General features: G+C 36.2%; 1 protein-coding gene across 1 annotated transcript; it reads right to left on the bottom strand.

Annotated features, from left to right (window-relative positions):
* Nucleotides 1-8,007: 8,007 nt before the first annotated feature.
* LOC134749440 (uncharacterized) lies at nucleotides 8,008-18,127 on the bottom strand. Its single transcript, XM_063684378.1, has 2 exons — nucleotides 17,696-18,127; nucleotides 8,008-8,523 (listed from the first exon to the last, which is right to left on the bottom strand). The coding sequence occupies exons 1-2, from the start codon at nucleotides 18,125-18,127 to the stop codon at nucleotides 8,008-8,010; spliced, it is 948 nt and encodes a 315-aa protein (XP_063540448.1).
* Between the last annotated feature and the right edge of the window lie 311 nt (nucleotides 18,128-18,438).

Below are 18,438 nucleotides of genomic sequence, written 5' to 3'. Positions count from 1 at the left end.
CATGGCACCATAGCAGCAGCGATGGGGGACGTTAGTTAAAGTTTCTAAACGCAAACAGGTCGCCAGTCGAAATGTGGAATTGTCTATTAGGTAGCCTAGGGATGGTGAGGGTAGAGCTTGCAACCACAGACCCGAGTCCCACTCTGCAGTGGCAAGAAGACGAGCTCTATCTCAGTTAAACATGGATTAGGGGGGACAATCGGAACTAGGTACGCATTAAGCAGGCCCAGTTATTATTTCTTCACACACTTTTTTTAAATTCTGTAAACAGATTTGGGTTTGATAATCATACAATCCAATTAGTCAACATATTATCTTACATTTATCACCATAAAAGTGTTTCTAACAATGTCATTTCCATCGTCATTAGAATTTCACTGCGTATAGGCAGAAGAGATCTTATTTTTATAGGTGGAAAATTTTCAGTTTTTCTAGTTTGCTGTGAAAGTTTTATAACGTTATTAGGCACTAAATATTAGCGCAATATAAATACCTATTAAAAATATTCATAAAACATAATTTTAGATATTGGTGTAAGTTTTTTCCGACTTTTCCTCAGATTTGCCTAAGGCTTGTTCAAGGATGTACTTTAAAACACAAATGTAATAGGAAAAAAAATGTGCTTAATTATTATTAATATAGGTACAGATTTTAAAGATATTTATTTATTGTTACCGATTTAGTTATGAATCTTAAATCCGAAGGTATTGTGCTTAAATAGAACAACGCTTTATTTGTTGAAAACTACTCAATTTTAAAAGTTTTATTGGACTAAAACTAAAATGGACTGCATTTCTAAATAGCGCACAAGAGAGCAAAAATGCATAACTTACTCGTATTATTTCTGTTTAATTCCGACAGTTTGCACGCCGGCCGGGTCCGTGCACAAATAATAAGGAGTTAGCACGTACAACTCTTCTTATCGTGGGTAGGGTTGCCATTATACCAAATCCCTAGCCGGGGTCAAAGAGCTTTAAAATCCTGCACTTAACCGCGTATAACCGAGACAAGTTACAGTTTTTATCTTAAGACCTGCTTATATTTTTCACAATGTTACGTTTTACTTTCAATTGGTGGTACCTGTTCTATTTTAATATACCTACAATACCAAATTACAAATGTTTTAGGGGTTAAGCAGGATGTTTGATGTGTAAGTACGCTGTAACAGTAAGTTTCATAAGATACAGTGATAGATATCGAAAAGCTTTTGTAAACCGAAAAATTTGTTTTGAGTGGGTATATCGAAGACCAATAGCGATGTAGATACCACTGAAAAGTTAAACAAGGACCTATTACATATTCAACAATAGTCGGAAAAGTTTGGTTTGTTTGTAAATCCGCCAAGTGTCAGGCTATTGTCATAGGTAGTTCTCGGCAACTTGCCAAGTTAGACCTTGATTAGATTAGGCCGGTGCAGTTCAATGGAACCCATATTCCTTTTAGCCCGAGTGTGAAGGACCTGGGAGTGCACTTGGACTGCACTCTGAGCTGGAGGCCGCAGGTTGCCGAGATCAGTCGGAACGTTACCGGCACCCTTCATGCACTTAACACGCTCAGACACTTCTTGCCGGTTAAAACCAAAACATATCCAACCAAACGGTTAACACCTTGACTTTACCCATTATCGACTATGGTAATTTTTTTATTTATTACTCAAATAAGTGACACAGCATTACAATAAAAACTAAGCCACCGTGAAACTACAAAATAAGAATACAAGGAAACAAAACAAAACTACAAATAAAAACCAAAGAAAAATTTAACATTAGATTTGTGTGTTATCCAGACTTAAACGAAGAACTTCTTATCAAGATCCCTTAATAATTGTATCCGCTTCATCTTCTGTCTTCGGAAATATGAGCACGTGTCTTCATTTCGCACACAGCTGGGCTGGCTCCCTATTAGACAACGGCGTTATATTCGCATCTCTGCACCATCTATTCTATTATGAATGACTCACACCCCTGAATATCCCAAATCCTTCTTTCACTTTTTTGGTGCCTCTCAAGACCGTAAGCCTCGCTCTACCGGCAATCTCTCTAGCTCTCTCTATCCCTCTTCATCGAACGGGTTTTATGTCCGATTCTTTCGCCATTCAAGTAGCCCGCCTCTGGAATGGTCTTCGCCTAACATTAGGAAAGCACCTAAAATGTCAGGGGGAAGCTGACCTTGATGGCAGTTCAAAGAAGAATTACGAGTAAGTACCTATCTGCCTGACAAGTTAAATAATATGTATATATTTTATATTTATATATGAGTATAATACAAAGTACATAACTATTATGTGATATATGTTTTCTTTTTGTTTTCAAATGCACCGCCTCGAATCTCTTCTGCTTTGTCTTAAGGTTGACTGGTAGATAATGCCTCATGGCATTAAGGTCGCCTTTTGTACATTGTTGTTCTTTTGTGCAATAAAGTTTAAATAAATAAAATAAATGTAACCCTCATTGGGTATTGTGTTTTCTAATAAGCCAATTAAATTATGTAATAATGAGTCATTACTATTGATGTTGGGGGTAGGACAGCAATAGTAATATACTGATTTATACATAAATGAATTGGTTTATTAGATAACACAATTCCCCCAATGAGGGCGCCACTGGACGGTCGATGCAGTCAAGTTTATTACAAGTAAAATTTAAAAACGAGTGCCTTTATTTAATAGATTTTTCCTTACTAAACATTGTCACCCCTAGCGCGTGCACGTTTTCGTTTGATGCCTGCGTTATTGCCGTCCCGAGTGCGCCACTGCCGGCTGCATCACATCACATCATTGCACTCCACATTCCATTTTAATTGGAAATCTCAAATCAAAAACACACAGATGCTGATAAATTCATTTGAGTGTTCCTCTTCGAATCAGTTGTTGTTATGGTTGATTGTAATTTGAGCTTGAATTAAATTGCATTGGAGAACTTTAGTTACTAATTACGAGAATCGTAGCAACCGTAAGTTGTTATGTTAAACTATACCAAACCGTAACATTTGAAAACAAGTTCGAACGTAATATAATTATGAAATAAAACAACTTAAACGGATTATATCGCATATATAGAATTTAAGATACATCCCGACGTTTCGAACACTTCAGCGTTCGTGGTTAAGGAAGACAGGCGCTGTAAGGGGTTCGAAATGGCGGGATGTATTTTAAATTGCGCATGTAACTCCTCTGGAGTTGCAGGCGTACATAGGCTACGGAGACTGCTTAACATCAGGCGGGCCGTATGCTTGTTTGCCACCGACGTAGTATAAAAAAAATTCAATATAGACGCGATATAATCCGTTTAAATAGTTTTATTTCTTGAATAAGGTAACCATCTCGGTAACCGGAGATAATATATTTATGTTGGTTATGAGTGGGGGGTTTAATGTTCTTCTTTTACAGTAACACAGGACTAAAAAAAATCGCATAGTTTTCCAAACTGCTAAGTTCGTAGGAAGTCAATTATTGATCAAATGACAAATGCAACCGTTGTTTAAACCCTCTCAAAATCTGATAAACCTCAGCTTAGAGATTTATAAGATTGTGCCTTATTTTTCGCCTCGGAAACCACAACGCAATAAGCGGTGACCCGAGGCGATGACATCCAGTTGCAGTTTTAGCTCAATTACCTGTAAATGCTACTTCGCTACTTGTTTTTATATCACTGTTTATTTGTTTGTTTTGCCTTGCAGAGCAATTAATTAATTAAATTTCTCGGCTACCTGGGGATAAAATATGCACTACTTAGATAACCTATGTGAAGAAACAAAGCGTACTTAATCCAGGCACAGATCATTATAGCATAGAATAGTGATGAATACATTTATTTACGTCACACACATCACATTTAAATCGTTGCGTGAATTTTTACGTGGTTAAGTACTGATATAATATATTGTGTTATATCACAGTTACCTATATTAAGTTAGGTAATTATAGAACTTAGTGTAAAAAGAGATTGATTACGTGACTCCACTAATTACAGTTTTGTGGAGCTTTGTTAAATTGTATTTTTTAAAATTTGATTATAATAAATAAAATAATAATAAATGCATTACAATAAAGTCTTAAGAGGGGGCATAAAGCCAGGAAATTTGTAAGGAACAACAGTTCGCGCGAAACTTGCGACGGAAGATTTCGCGATGGCTCGGGTTTCGACGTTTTTCGCCAATATCTCTAAAAGTATACATCTGTTTAAAATTTTCAAATCAAATCCCTCGACAATGTGATTAGCTATTTTTCAACACACTTGCTCGTAACGTGGAATTTATTGAACCGCTTTTAGGCTCATAATCCTAGATATAAACACGCGTGCTTTTTCATTATGCTTTTGTATTATAGCACTTGTTAGGTAATGATTGATAATCCAACTGACTTAAGAAGGTAACTGATTGCTAATAATATGTATGGAAACGGAGCGTTCTTAAATTGGTCGAGTAGATTTTACAACAAGGACTGGAGGGGCGCTCGATATAATTTTTTACGTTTTTGCGATTTTTTCTCTCGAGCCAACTTTCTTTTTGCTTAGTCTGCTCTAGAAAAATAAATATATAGTCTAGTTTCTGAGTGAATATTTTTATGGCATTTGCCCTTGATTAAAACGTGTAAAAATTCAATATAAAAACTTCCATTTTGCGTTAGCGCCATTTTAAGGAATTTAGTGTTGTTTTTGAGCTGACAAAAAATTAAAGAGTAAAAGTAAAAGAGGCTTGACCAGCGGGTGATACGGGACTTGTCTGATCCGAAAACCAATCACGTTCGAGCGTCGCGCAGTTTACCCGTCTCCGTCTGATTGTAGACGAAAGACCGTTTGAACCACACACGGTAGCATTTTTCTCTACTCTCTTTTCATTTGTGTGCGAATTTAATAATGCAACCCCAAATAAAAAAGAATACGTAACAACAGGATGAAAGAAAATAAGCCTTTTCTTCTGTAACATCATGATTCACATTTGGTATTTTTAAACATTTCGCCTGTACTCTGTATTTTTCTTCATTTGATCTTCCTGACGTCGTTTTAATTGCGGAAATCCTTTATAAGCGGATCTTTCGAGTTAATATTTCCTTTGTTTTTTTTCCTTGGATGTAGGGTAGGTAGTAGAATAATTAAAGATACGGTGTATCATCTTTCAGGCGCGCTTTGTAACGACTCTCCATACAAACGTAGTCCAAATTCTACTCCCTGGATATTGACATTATGGTAAACATTTTTACATAATTTGATGTATTTTAATCATAACTATACCCGACCGTTTGATTTTTTTAGATTTTTACTTTATTATAAGATATAATGTGGGTAGTTTTGCACATTTATTTTAAGAGTTAGGGGCTTTTAAAAATTTGTGTAAAACCTGTTTTTCGCTCCTAACTCGAATCGAAAAAAAAAACCGGCCAAATGCGAGTCGGACTCGCGTTCCAAGGGTTCCGTACATTACACAATTTAAACAATTTATTTTTTATGTGAAACGTGTGTGAAATTTCTTTAAAAGACCCGTAGGGTCGGATCAAAAACTAAGTAATTAAGTCCGACTCACGCTTGACTGCACATTTCTAATAGGTTTTCCTGTCATCTATAGCTAAAGTACTATTTTGTGTATTTTTTTCAAAATTTTTGACCCAGTAGTTTCGAAGAAAAAAAGGAGGGGGGGGGGTAAACGGTCATTTTTTGCCTATTTTCTTGAATAACTTCTAAACTGTTTATCCTAAAATTATAAAAAATATATTTGAGATTCTTACAATGAGCTCTTTAATTTGATTGAAACACATAGTTTGAAAACTTTAATTTTTTAATTTACTCCCTAAAAGTAGCCCCCATGTTTAAAATTCATTTGTTTACGCTACATGTCCATCTTTGGGTCATAAACTTACATATGTGTACCAAATTTAAACTTAATTGGTCCAGTAGTTTCGGAGAAAATAGGCTGAGACAGATGGACAGACAGACAGACAGACGCACGAGTGACCCTATAAGGGTTCCGTTTAACCCTAAAAACAAATGTTGCCTCGTCTGTTTCCGAAAGTAATGATACTGGAGCCTAATTTCTGACTGTGACATTAATAAGCGTGAAATTAACGGACTTATTAACAAAACACCGTGTATATTGCATGTTTTATTAAAGTCCGTTAATTTCACGGGTGCATTAAAACACTGAGCTTAAATTAAGTAACTTTCTCAACGAAACCGGTATTCTATTTAACTCTATTTTGGAGATAATCAATTATTTATTTTTATCTGATAAGGCCCCTGCAGCGTGCGTGTACACTCATACTAAACACACAGGCGTTTACGCATTGACTAGTGTTTAGTATGAGTTTATACATTTGCTACTAAACGCAAGTACTATCTCGGATCTCGGACGATCGTTATTCAAAATGTCATTGATATCATGATATGTCATAGTTTTCAATTGTTTGGTTGAGTTAAATGTAATGTCCGTGTTACCACAAAGCTATTAATTACTTTTTACGAAAAAAAAAACTATATGCTATTCAGTTTCCTTAAATGTAGGTACTTAGCCATACCCCGAAGTTAACGGAGTTTAAAAGGAACACTGTGTATATATATATTTTTTCTTTATTTAACCTGGGAGTTTTAGCAGTGCGCTAAGCCACTAATACAAAAATTACATTTGTCTATAACTACATATATAAATTAGACTATCTAGTTATGTAGGTAACATTCTACAATGAGGAAAAATAAATATTAAGCAGTTCCTTGGCTTCATCAGATGATGGTGAGGCCAAGGCACTGTTACACCATCCTACATTGCTACTATTACTACTGACACAGCCGCGCCGCTGGGCAGCGCTCCGGACACATTCCGTCAGTACGTGTACCACATCTTCCACCATATTACAGTCTGGGCAATTAGGTGAATCTGATAACTGCATGAGACATTTAAATTTGTTGGTAGGTATGTGTCCAGTACGCAGTCGAAGCAGTGATACAATGTACTTACGTTTTATTTCCATGTTTACAAACCACGGGTAACGAGGGAGATCGTGCTGAATGGTTTTATACCAAATCCCTTTAGTTAACACGTTCACTGCGAAACAGGTCATTTTGACCCTGTACTGGACTTTCGCCTGGTGCGCCGACCGAAATACGTAACATCCCCCTGGTGCGAAGGCGATAATGTGATATTTTAATTGTTTTATATAGTCAAGTATACATCTATGGTTGTCATTTAACATTCTACCCGTTATAATATAAATTAATTAACAGGTCACGTAAGACCTGTGCGCACCAGAATAAAACTTTTGCTATTCAGTGCGGAACAGGGCCTATATGACCTGTTGTGTACGGCCTTGTATAGCACTGCAGATTAAGGCAGTGCGCATTAGTGTTGTTACTCTGTTATCAATACACACGTTTGTATACACACGTATGTATGATTCTAGTGACCAAATGACTGCATATTATTCGATCTTAAAAAGAAGATTACAATGATACAGAAAATTAATGATGAGCATTTTATTTGGGACTTGTAAACGCCTGGGTTGTATACAATGCAGCCCCTTAGTAAAAAAGGGAATTTGCTTCACTTTACTGAGTCGTTAGTGTAGTCATTGACAAGTTTCCTTCAAAGACGAAAACAATCTTATATACAAAAATGCATACACAATTAAAATTACTAAGAATTGCCTTAAAAATATATACCTAATAAAAAATAATAATAAATTGAATCGGTATATTTGTTTGTTTATCTTTCCCATCACTACTGAATCATCGACACTTTTACCTGTGCCCGTCCTGGCTGTGCGTTACAAGTCAATTCTGACCTATTAATTTATTCGTCTATAAAAGCTCAACCAACAGTCATCAACTTCGGCGAAGGTAATATAAGGTAGATTAGTTATTAGACTAAACATTGTCATAATTAAATTTAATAAGTATATATTTAGTAAAAATATTTTAGGTAAAATATAAACCCCTTCATACAGGCTGTATTTGACTTGTACCGCACAGCGAGAAAGTTCAATACAGGACTTTCATGGGTTGTAACGCACTGACAGTGAGTTCACAAAATGCAGCTTAGCAGTGAACGTGTTAATGACCGCTCATCATAATATTCCTTCCACTGCAGACGGCACTTTTCTTTTGCTACTCTCAGGATCTCATTGTGCACTGGTAAACATTCGTATTCATTTCCTTCACTAATGGCTAGTTTAGCGGCGAGGTCTGATTCCTCGTTACCCGTTAGGCCTATATGTGAGGATACCCACTGCATCACAACTTTTTTATTTGCAGCTTGAATCTTACCGATGGTTTCCAAGATATGATAGGCTATCGGTAGACCTCGAGTTCTCGAGGTTAACCGAGCCAAATGTAACAAGGCACTTTTAGAGTCAGATAAGATGACAAATTTATTATAGTCCACCGATAAAATATACGCTAAAGATTCTGAAATAGCAATTAGTTCAGTATGCATTATTGATATATCGGCGTTTATTTTGAATTTAGCACTAACTTCTAACTGCGGGTCGAAGAAAGCCGCGCCAGAACCGGTTTCCTCCCTGGAACCATCGGTAAAAATCTTATAACATGTAGCATACTCCTTACTTAGTAACATACTGCATTTGTTTTTTAAAGTGACTGTGCATAACTGTTTTTTAGCAACGTTAACCCCTTCAACATTCAGTCTAATGTTTTGCGATAAATCAAAAGAAGTTATCCATTTACTCAAAGAATATGTAGGTAATTTGCTCGCCGACTGAACCTACAGACAGTACCCAACTGTCTGTAGGCTCTAAGTGTACTAACCAAAAGAGGAGTTTTCTTTGAAATCCAGTACCTATGATTACACAAATTTAATTTAATTTTAATTGTCTTTCGTCTTATCATACACAAGGAAATTCGTCTTAATTATCTTTTCCTTTCCGCATGGCGCATACAAACTTAACACTATATCAGTTGATAATTACATGGGCTAATAATTTAGACTCTATCCTCATTTACTTCTTAATGGAATGCTGCACGCGAACCAAATGTGAAAATAAGTTTTAATTACCGGGACATTGGCTCACTATTTACTTGGTACCGGTCTGAATAACGCATCGTTTTGTATTTGTATTTATTTGTTTTGCTAAGGCGGTCTGTCTTCAAATTGCATGTGGATCCGCACACCGCTCCGATGTACGAGTGGGTTACCGTTATATATGCATAGCGCTCTCTCTCACACACCGGAGCGACGTGCGTTTCCGTATTACTGTGATAACCGTGTTATACCCTGTGAACGTAGCCGATTACTCCATTCAAAAAGGAAGTAACACCTATATAGATAGAGATATAGTTTATGGCGCACCTGCATTACACCGCCACAGTTGCTAAAGTATTGGAGTAGGTATGTAAACCAGAAGTCCGGTTATAAGCTGAAGACCGATTGTAAACCAGAAGACCGGTTATAAGCTGAGGGTGCTCCAGTTTCGTTCGCGCTTCGTGCACTTCATAGTTATTTGTTTTACAAGAAGGCAAATTGTTGTTTAATTCCTCGTGATAATATATAATAGTGTTGATAAAGGTTCGAAAATTGGAATCATGAGCGTTGCGAGGGTTTCAAGACACGAGGCTTGAACAAACTTCATGTACCTACAACACAAAAATTTTCACTGTAAAACATTACAAATCAAATCCAAATGATCGCTAAATGAAATATTTATCATTAAAAGACCACTTAAAAGTCGATTCCACCAGCCAACATGAGGAAACAGCTCAAAATTTGGATCACATTACTTTGTCGCTCTTGTGCATGGCGTGGTGAAAACTCTATTGATGCGTGCTGCACTTCTGGCCGAAAGGTGTCGTATTTCGGAGGTTCCGGGGCAAACTGCCGAAAATACAACAATCTAAAGTTGGGGTGGTCGCTTAATTGTTAATTTTCATTTCTCATGCTCTGAAAGTGGCTCATTTTTGTTCTAAAAGGTGTGCAGAAGTAATACGTTTCTGCACTAGAGCATTTTACATTCCAAGTACGTTTTTTTTTTTAAAGATAAGTAATTAAAATTTGGTTTTAAATGGATTTGTTGGACTGTTTCTATTCTGATATTTAACTCCCCATTCCATAAATAACGACAGGTACTTTGACGTAAATTGTAAATTGAAAGTACCCTTAAGAAGTACTATGTAGATTTAAACTTAATTAGTCATGTTTTTTTTAATACCCATGTATTTTACTTTCCTGTATTCGAAATAAAAAGTAGTGTTTAACTTGGGCGAAAGGCATCATTTCAGTCTACCTCGACAGAAATGGTTGGCTTTCATCCCTTAACAATCTGCTATTAATGGTCACTTTACCCTCTAGATGCATTTTAACAAATTATAATTTCCTATAAAAAAATAATTTATCATTCATTAGTTTGTTAGCTATGTACATTAAAAAAATTAATATACGTACAATATTTAATATAGCCAGCCAAGTGTGAGCCGGACTCGCGCCCCGAGGATCACGTATCATCACATTTTTTTTTTCTTAAGTCCAACTCACGCTTGACCAGTTTTTATTTATACTTCGTATTTTTACTTTCGTCCCGAGTTTGTTAATAGTATGCTTAACCGATAGAAATACAAAACAAAACAACAATAAAATACCACCCATTCGTTTTTAATTTATTTTTTGTTTATTGTTGTTAATTTATTAATAGAAAACACAGTCTGAGAAAATTTAAGCTGTCTACCTACAACGGTTCTTGAGATAGAGCCCGCTGACAGATAGATATACCATCTGGTCGGACAGCGTAAGCTGTGGGTAAACCCATAGGGTTCCGATTGTTACTCTTTAGGTACAGAACCCTAAAAGAACGATCAGTCAATGTAAAAACAACTCCGTGAAATAAGGTTTGTTTGGTAATTTTGTACTCAATTCGGAATATTTGCTGATGTAGGTAGGTAGTCTATTTTCAGATATTTGTCCAGTTTTATTTCCTACGCCGTTGCGGTTATTATTTAAACATTCGCTGAAGCTATATATAGTATAAAACAAAGTCGCTTTCCGCTCTGTATGTATGTTTGTCCCTATGTATGCTTAGATCTTTAAAACAAGGCAACGGATTTTGATGCGGTTTTTTTAATAGATGGAGTGATTCAAGAGGAATGGTTATATGTATAAGTTGTAAAGGTTTTGTGTAAATTAGTTGAACTACCCGTGCGAAGCCGGAGCGGGTCGCTAGTTTCAAATAAATGAACTTGAAAGGCTTCATTTAATTTAAACATTAGGTACCTACAGTGAAATTTTGTTCTACTGAGTTTATAAAATCGATTACGGGAGCATTGTAGGTTTTTAATTTTATTGTTCGTTTCATGTGAGATATGCTCGTGTGAATATTGAATGTTTTTTTGTATTAACTCCCGTTTGTAACATAATAAATAAATATTCTTGTGTGACCTTTGGCGTGGTTCGCTTCTGCACATAGAATGTTTACCGCAATCTTTTGTTAACTCCTAGCATAAACCTTTTGTAGTTTTACTTCGCTTGGTGTCGCTGTTGGGTACGCCTTTACCACTCGTATATTTTGAAATTATTTTAATCAAGATAGGTACTGGCTTTTGCTCAATAACTTAGTCAATTCAATATGCGATTAATTCGATAAAATTTAACTAGTCAGAAAGTAATATTCAGTCATATCGACTCCATCCAGTTGTAGTAGATCTATTGTGTTGGTCTAATCAATTAATGTAAACTTTTTAAAGCTTTCAAACACTGCTAATAAAAGCTAACTTATCCATTAATAAAATTAAATTTGCCTTATTTATCGAATACGAAGTGTAGCATTGCCAAATAATTATCTACATCTGAGACGAATCTAATTACTTGCCAATTCCTCTTGAGTTGCAAGGCGTTCCAAAAATAGACATAGAAATAAAGATCCATAGACTCAAAAATGAGCATTATTTATGTATATGACTCGCCTACTTCATCATCAGTTAGGAGCCAGGATGACATCAGAAAGAAAACTGCTGATACCAACAGTTATTAAAAAAACAGCTGAAACTAAATTGATATTCAATCTCTGTTTTTGGTTTCAGGCAAGCTGCTGGTTAGCCGGTTTGGCATTCGTGCGTGTCCAATATAATTTCATTAAGTGTTGGGGGGGTTAATGGCGTCGCAAAATTGTAACGATTTAGTCAAATAACCGAGGTTTGTCGTTAATTTCCACACGCCTCGGTGCCACATAAAATTGAAATCGTGATGTTAACGAGTTACAAAATATCATATCGCTTTCTATAATCTTATTAGCGTAGGCAGTTTACGTACAATATAGAAAATAAAAAAGTGTTTATTTGTATTATTCTTCTTGGACACTTGGAGACCTTATATATCTAAGTTTTAATTTAATTTTTGTTTTTAATTTGATTGTACATACCTATATTGTTAAGGATTCTGACACCAAACATCTCTAAGTCAATTTAGGCTAGTAATTATGTGAAGTTCTACCATATCTTATGTAACATACAAGCACAAAATGTTGTGTCTCACAGCTAATACTTGTTATTAATATTTAAATATTAATATACCCCGGTAGCTTGAACAGTTAATGCTCGCTTAAAAGTCTTTGCTAACGGTGGCGTGGTTGATCGGGTCGCCACTTTCCCGAATGAAGGTGGAGGGAGGCGATGGCTGAGATACGCGTCATACTCGTGAGCGGGTGCTGTTTGTGGAGACTGCATGGTCTATTTGCTATTAGTAACTTTATTTTTAAGTATAATTACATTGAGACACCTCATTCGGTTCTTGTACTTATGTTTTTTGTCTCTCTTAATGACTTGTTTTTATACCACGTCGGTGGCAATCAAGCAAACGGCCCGCCTGATGGTAAGCAGTTACCGTAACCTATGGACGCCTGCAACACCAGAGACATTACACGCGCGTTGCCGACCCTTTAAAAACCTGTACACTCCTTTTTTGAAGAACCCCATACTGTAGCCCATCGGCTCTGTACTGTTATAATTAATTACTATACAGCATAACTCTTGGAGACCCTATACATCTCTATGGATAATTTAATTAACTATATAATCATTTAGTTCTGACACTTATCGACATTTACACCACTAAATAATTTTAGTGTTTTTTGTGTGTGCTTTTTATTATTATTATTATAGTTTTTTTTTGTAATTTGACATTTAGAGAATTTATACATCTCTACGTAATAGTAATACTTTAGTTTGGATTGATATTTGCAGTTAGATGGATTTTATAATTGTTGATGTGGTTTTTTTTTGCTTGTATCATGTACCTACATAAATTACATAATATATGGTGACATGTGAAAGTCCTATTTGCTAAATAAATGTTGAAGTTTGAAGTTTTTTAGGGTTCCGTACCTAAAGGGTAAAAACGGGACCCTATTACTAAGACCGCTGTCCGTCTGTCCGTCTGTCTGTCACCAGGCTGTATCTCATGAACCATGATAGCTAAACAGTTGAAATTTTCACAGATGATGTATTTCGGTTGCCGCTATAACAACAAATACTAAAAAGTACGGAACCCTTGGGGTGCGAGTCCGACTCGCACTTGGCCGTTTTTTTATTAGAAACGAGAATTTTGTACGTAAATACAAACCCACAACAGTCGTACTCGTATAACATTTTTAAACTGTAAGTTCTTATCTTCATAATATTTTTACCTGAACTTACATAATTCCGATCATTCATCATTAGTTCCATTCGCCTCTCTCTACATTGACCTTTAGTTTTGTCAATTTTATTGATAAATCTATTTCTATTTTTATTATACTTTCTTATAATATTATTAATTTTTCCTACCAATAAAGTGATACTTAATCTACAAATACCTATACAGCGTAGCTAAAAAATAAGTGCATTCCTGTTGCCAGGGAGGTTTTGGGATTATACTAAGCAACTTTTACTATTGGACCAACCCCGAAATGGCGAAAACAAATTTGGCTGTTTCTTACATTTTGGCTGGCCCATTTTCTATGGGAGGATAAATTTTCATGGTTGGTCCCATAGTAAAAGTTGCTCAGTATATACCTCACTCACATTCGAGAAGTCTCAATCGTTTTGAGCACGCCCGGGTAAATTTTCAGCATAGCAGCTAAACAGCCTAGGCAGGTTTGCACCCGGCGGCGATCAGGAAGAAGCGAGTAACAATCAATCAATCAATTTATTTTGCTGTAATAAGGGTTGGTTTACAGGTGTTATTACAATATTTTATGTACACTCCTTAATTAGCCATAATCTATAGCATGCAAAATATTCACAATTATTTACATATGTACAAATTCAATTGAAACATCTAAAAAATTAATAATTATTTAATTCAGCAAAAAATCAATTAATTTATAAAGTCTGTGTTCTAAAAGCCACTCACGTATTTTTTTATTAGATTGGCTATCGGGCACTTTTTGAGCTGTTGTGGTATTTTATTGTATATGTTTACACACATCAACGTACAATTCTTCTTAAATCGGCTTGTTTTTTGTTGTTTGTCCACCACAAGTCAAGCAATTCTATTAGCATCAGTTTCCAATGTCTAAAAATTTGTCTCGTAACATATTTGTAGAATTGATGATTGTTTATTTCCTCCGCAAGGTGAGAAGCCTGGGTAACACTTTTACCATTTAAGATTAGTTTGTTTATACACCCATTATCCTGAGTATTCATTACTTCGTTTTTTACAATGTTCAAAGATGCTCTGCATACGTTTTTGCTATTTCGTATAGATTTACTATTTGTGTTTTTTTGAGCTAATGTACTACATTTCTTCAATATTTTCGAGTAGTTGGTATATTCTATTTTACTTTGTTCCGTCTTAGTTTTATAATAATCGTGCATAAGCCTTCTTTTATTTTTTGTGCTTTTTTTTAACCCTCTGCTAATCCATTTCGGTTTTGTATACACTTTTACGTTTATGACAGGAAAACAGAGATTGTAAAAGAGACATAAGTAATTATGGAATTTGTCAAAGCTATCATTTATGTCAGAAATTTCGTACGCTTCAGAGAATGACAATTTGTTTAGGCAATTCTTCAATTTTAATATGTTTTTATTAGAGTAGTCCCTTTTAGCAATCACTATAGGCTTATAACTAGGACGAATTGGTTTTTTAGTTACTTTAAAGGATAACGTTTGAGCTGTGTCATGATCAGAAAGGCCAAGAGGTAGAACTGCACCAGTAGCATCTTTTATATAGCTATAGATGTGATCAATACATTTATTACCCCTTGTTGGTTCAGTAATATAGCATTTTAGATCGAAGTTAGATACTAGATTTTGGAGATATGCCACTGCATATTTATTCGGTTTAGCTAAATTTATGTTAAAGTCACCAGCCAGAACAATTTTTTCATTAAAGTATTTATTTGAAACGGTATACAGTAAAGATTCTAATTTCTTAATAGATTAATATCAGAAGAAGGTGATCTGTATATACAAATAAGTAGCAAGTTTATCGTGGATATTCTTATAGCACAGCATTCAAAAATATTTGCTTCGCTTAATTGGTTAATTGATTTTACAATTTTGAAATCCGTGCCCTTATTTGTAAGAATGCGGAGTATGCATTTTAGTTTCCCGTTTAGTTTTTCTACTATAGTTACTAGCTACTTCAAAGATATTGACTATCATATTCTTCTCATCACCGCTTCTTACAAATGTTTCTGGTTGGCAGATCACATCTATTTCATTACCTGATTCTGACAATATTATTTCTAGTCGATCCTTTTTTGCAAGAATGCTAGCTATATTTTGGTGCAGGATCCTGTATGTATATTTGGAACTGGTATGGGCGGCCCATACCAGTTCCAAATATACATACAGGATCCTGTTAAGGACGAAAAAATGTCGAAGGATCTTCCGTTTTTGTCGAATCAATCATATTGTTATATGTCAGACTAGGTTTCTCCCTGGTAACATTTATGAGAATGGTTGACAAAAGTTCCATTAAATCATTGTATAAACCCCTGACGACTTACATTACCAAAACGGGAAAACATGTAATTATCATACGTCAAATTTAAATTTGAGTCCATTATATAGTTATACGTCAAATTATCCTTGTATAAAATGTCAATTGAATATTTCTACACATTGATGAATAAGTTGGAAAAAGTTGAAATCTTATATGTAGGCAAATAAATGATAATATTTGTATGTTGGACTACAGAAAGACTACAGACAATGAGCGAGCTTTGCGGTTTTTGTATTAAATAAAATTATCTACTCTGCATTTCTTTATTCGTATGGGATATTACATCTACAGGTACCATTGCATGCGAGAAAATAGTCAATTGCTGCTCACATTCTCGCCACCCGTCGGACTGCCCGTTCCTAGACTTTTCAGAAAGGGAAAAAATAAGTATTAACTTTCTAAACAAAGAACGAAGTTTCGCCTTGATTTTCATTAAGCCCCCAATTACTGAGCTTCTTGAGTTTCTCTAAGTAAAGACGACATTGTCTAGTAAGCGTTTCAGATCACGAACGGCCTAATCCCGTGACTGATTCAATGTGAATGCTCGCGTTTGTGCTCCACTGAATGCATCCGGACCCTCGGCAATTTGTTTCTCTCACCTGTCCTGAAGTAAGCTTATTTTTTTAATATTTTTTTCCATCAGTGGTACACTGTGTGCTTCTCAGTGCTTCTGCTTAAACAGTAATTTGTGCTGTGCATGTAGGTAAAGTACGTAAAGTAACTCGTGAAGTCGTGAGTAGTAAGTATAATGCTTTGTCTACAATTATAACAAACAATCCATCTACTTATAATCTAAATATTTACATATTTTGCACTCAGATATCGATTTTTAGGGTTCCGTACCTCAAAAGGAAAAAAACGGAACCCTTATAGGATAACTCGTGCGTCTGGCTGTCCGTCTGTCACAGCGCATTTTTTCCGAAACTACTGAACCAATTTGAAATTTGGTACACATATGTAAGTCTGTGACCCAAAGATGGTATGTAACGTCAACATATTAATTTTAAACATAGGGGCCACTTTTGGGGGGTAAATGAAAAAATTAAAAAACAAAGTTTTGCAGATTAATATCGTATACTTTTTTTTTATAATAGCCTATTATCGCTGTGTCCCACTGCTGGGCAAAGGCCTCCCCTCGTTTTCTCCACTCGACCCTGTCATCGCCATTTTCCCACCATTTGGGGTAGAATGCGTCCAAGTCGTCCCTTCATCTCCTTTTTGGTCTGCCTGAACCCCGGCCTGCACCGTCTATGGTGCTCCGTGGATCCCACTCAATAACCATTTTGGCCCACCTTTCCGGGTGCATGCGACAGACATGTCCCGCCCAGTTCCACTTAAGCTTAGCGGTCTTGACGCCTACATCTGCAACTCTAGTTCTGGAGCGTAGTTCCGTGTTTCTGATTCGATCAGTTCTACGAACACCTAATATACTACGCTCCATAGCTCGCTGGCAAACCTTGAGTTTCGATTTTAGGGCCTCAGTTAATGACCAAGTTTGTGCACCGTAAGTTAGGATGGGCAGGATGCACATGTCAAGTAGTTTGCGCTTAAGACACTAGGGAAGGTCACCCTTCAATAGCGCTTTCATGGACCAGAAGCTCTTCCAGGCGTTCTCGATACGTCTATCGATTTCGATAGACCGCCTGTTCTCGAAGGATGCTATCTGGCCCAAGTAAACGTACTCGTCGACATATTGTATATCCTGCCCATCTACTACTATGCTATGTTTAGCTTGATTGGTCATCAACTGAGTTTTCGCTCTATTCATTGTAAGTCCAACCTCAAGGCTCGCCGTGCGGAGGTCTTGCAGCATTTGTTGCAGATGTGATGACGTGTGGGAGAAGAGGACTATGTCGTCAGCAAAGCGCAGGTTTGTTAATCTCTTGCCGCCAACTTCAATGCCCATCGTCTCCCATGAGACCGCCAGCTTTTGAAATATCTCTTGGAGACAACTGGTGAACAATTTTGGAGATAGCGGGTCGCCCTGTTTGACGCCTTTCGCTATGCTGAATACGGGACCGGGTGCGTGCAATTTAATGCTAGCTGTGCTATTATTGTAAATAGTTCCAACGAGCTCAACATATGCCGGATCTATACCCTGATTCTGCATGGCGGAAAATATAGCGGAATGTTTGACGCTGTCGAATGCTTTGCTATAATCAACAAAAGCAAGGTACAGAGGGACACTGAACTCGTTGGATTTTTCTATCATTTGATTAAGAGGGTGGAGATGGTCAGTGGTGGAGAAGCTAGGTCGAAATCCGGCTTGTTCGGGTGGCTGATGTTTGTCCAGCAGTGGGGCATTTCTATTTTCTATTATTTTAATAAATAATTTATATAAATGGGCTATCAGACTAATGGGACAATAGTTATTTATGTCTGATTTGTCTCCTTTTTTATGCAGAAGTACGATATCGGAATGGCAAAATTTTGTAGGGACCTTGCCAGTGCAAATAATGGAGTTAAATAGTTTTGTTAATTGAGGTAACAAAGTTTTCTTTCCCATCTTTAATGCTTCGGTTG

This window comes from Cydia strobilella, chromosome 2 (assembly GCF_947568885.1).
Source record: "Cydia strobilella chromosome 2, ilCydStro3.1, whole genome shotgun sequence".
Taxonomy (NCBI): domain Eukaryota; kingdom Metazoa; phylum Arthropoda; class Insecta; order Lepidoptera; family Tortricidae; genus Cydia; species Cydia strobilella.
The sequence above is the reverse complement of the archived record's forward strand: the minus strand, read 5'-3'. Positions and strand labels throughout refer to the sequence as shown.

Excerpts from the sequence above, each read along its gene's own strand:
- LOC134749440 (XM_063684378.1), bottom strand. The coding sequence starts at position 18,127 with ATGATAGAAAAATCCAACGAGTTCAGTGTCCCTCTGTACCTTGCTTTT. Across the intron at positions 8,524-17,695 it reads TCCGCACGGCGAGCCTTGAG|ATTTTTACCGATGGTTCCAG; the intron begins GTTGGACTTACA and ends ACATGTTATAAG.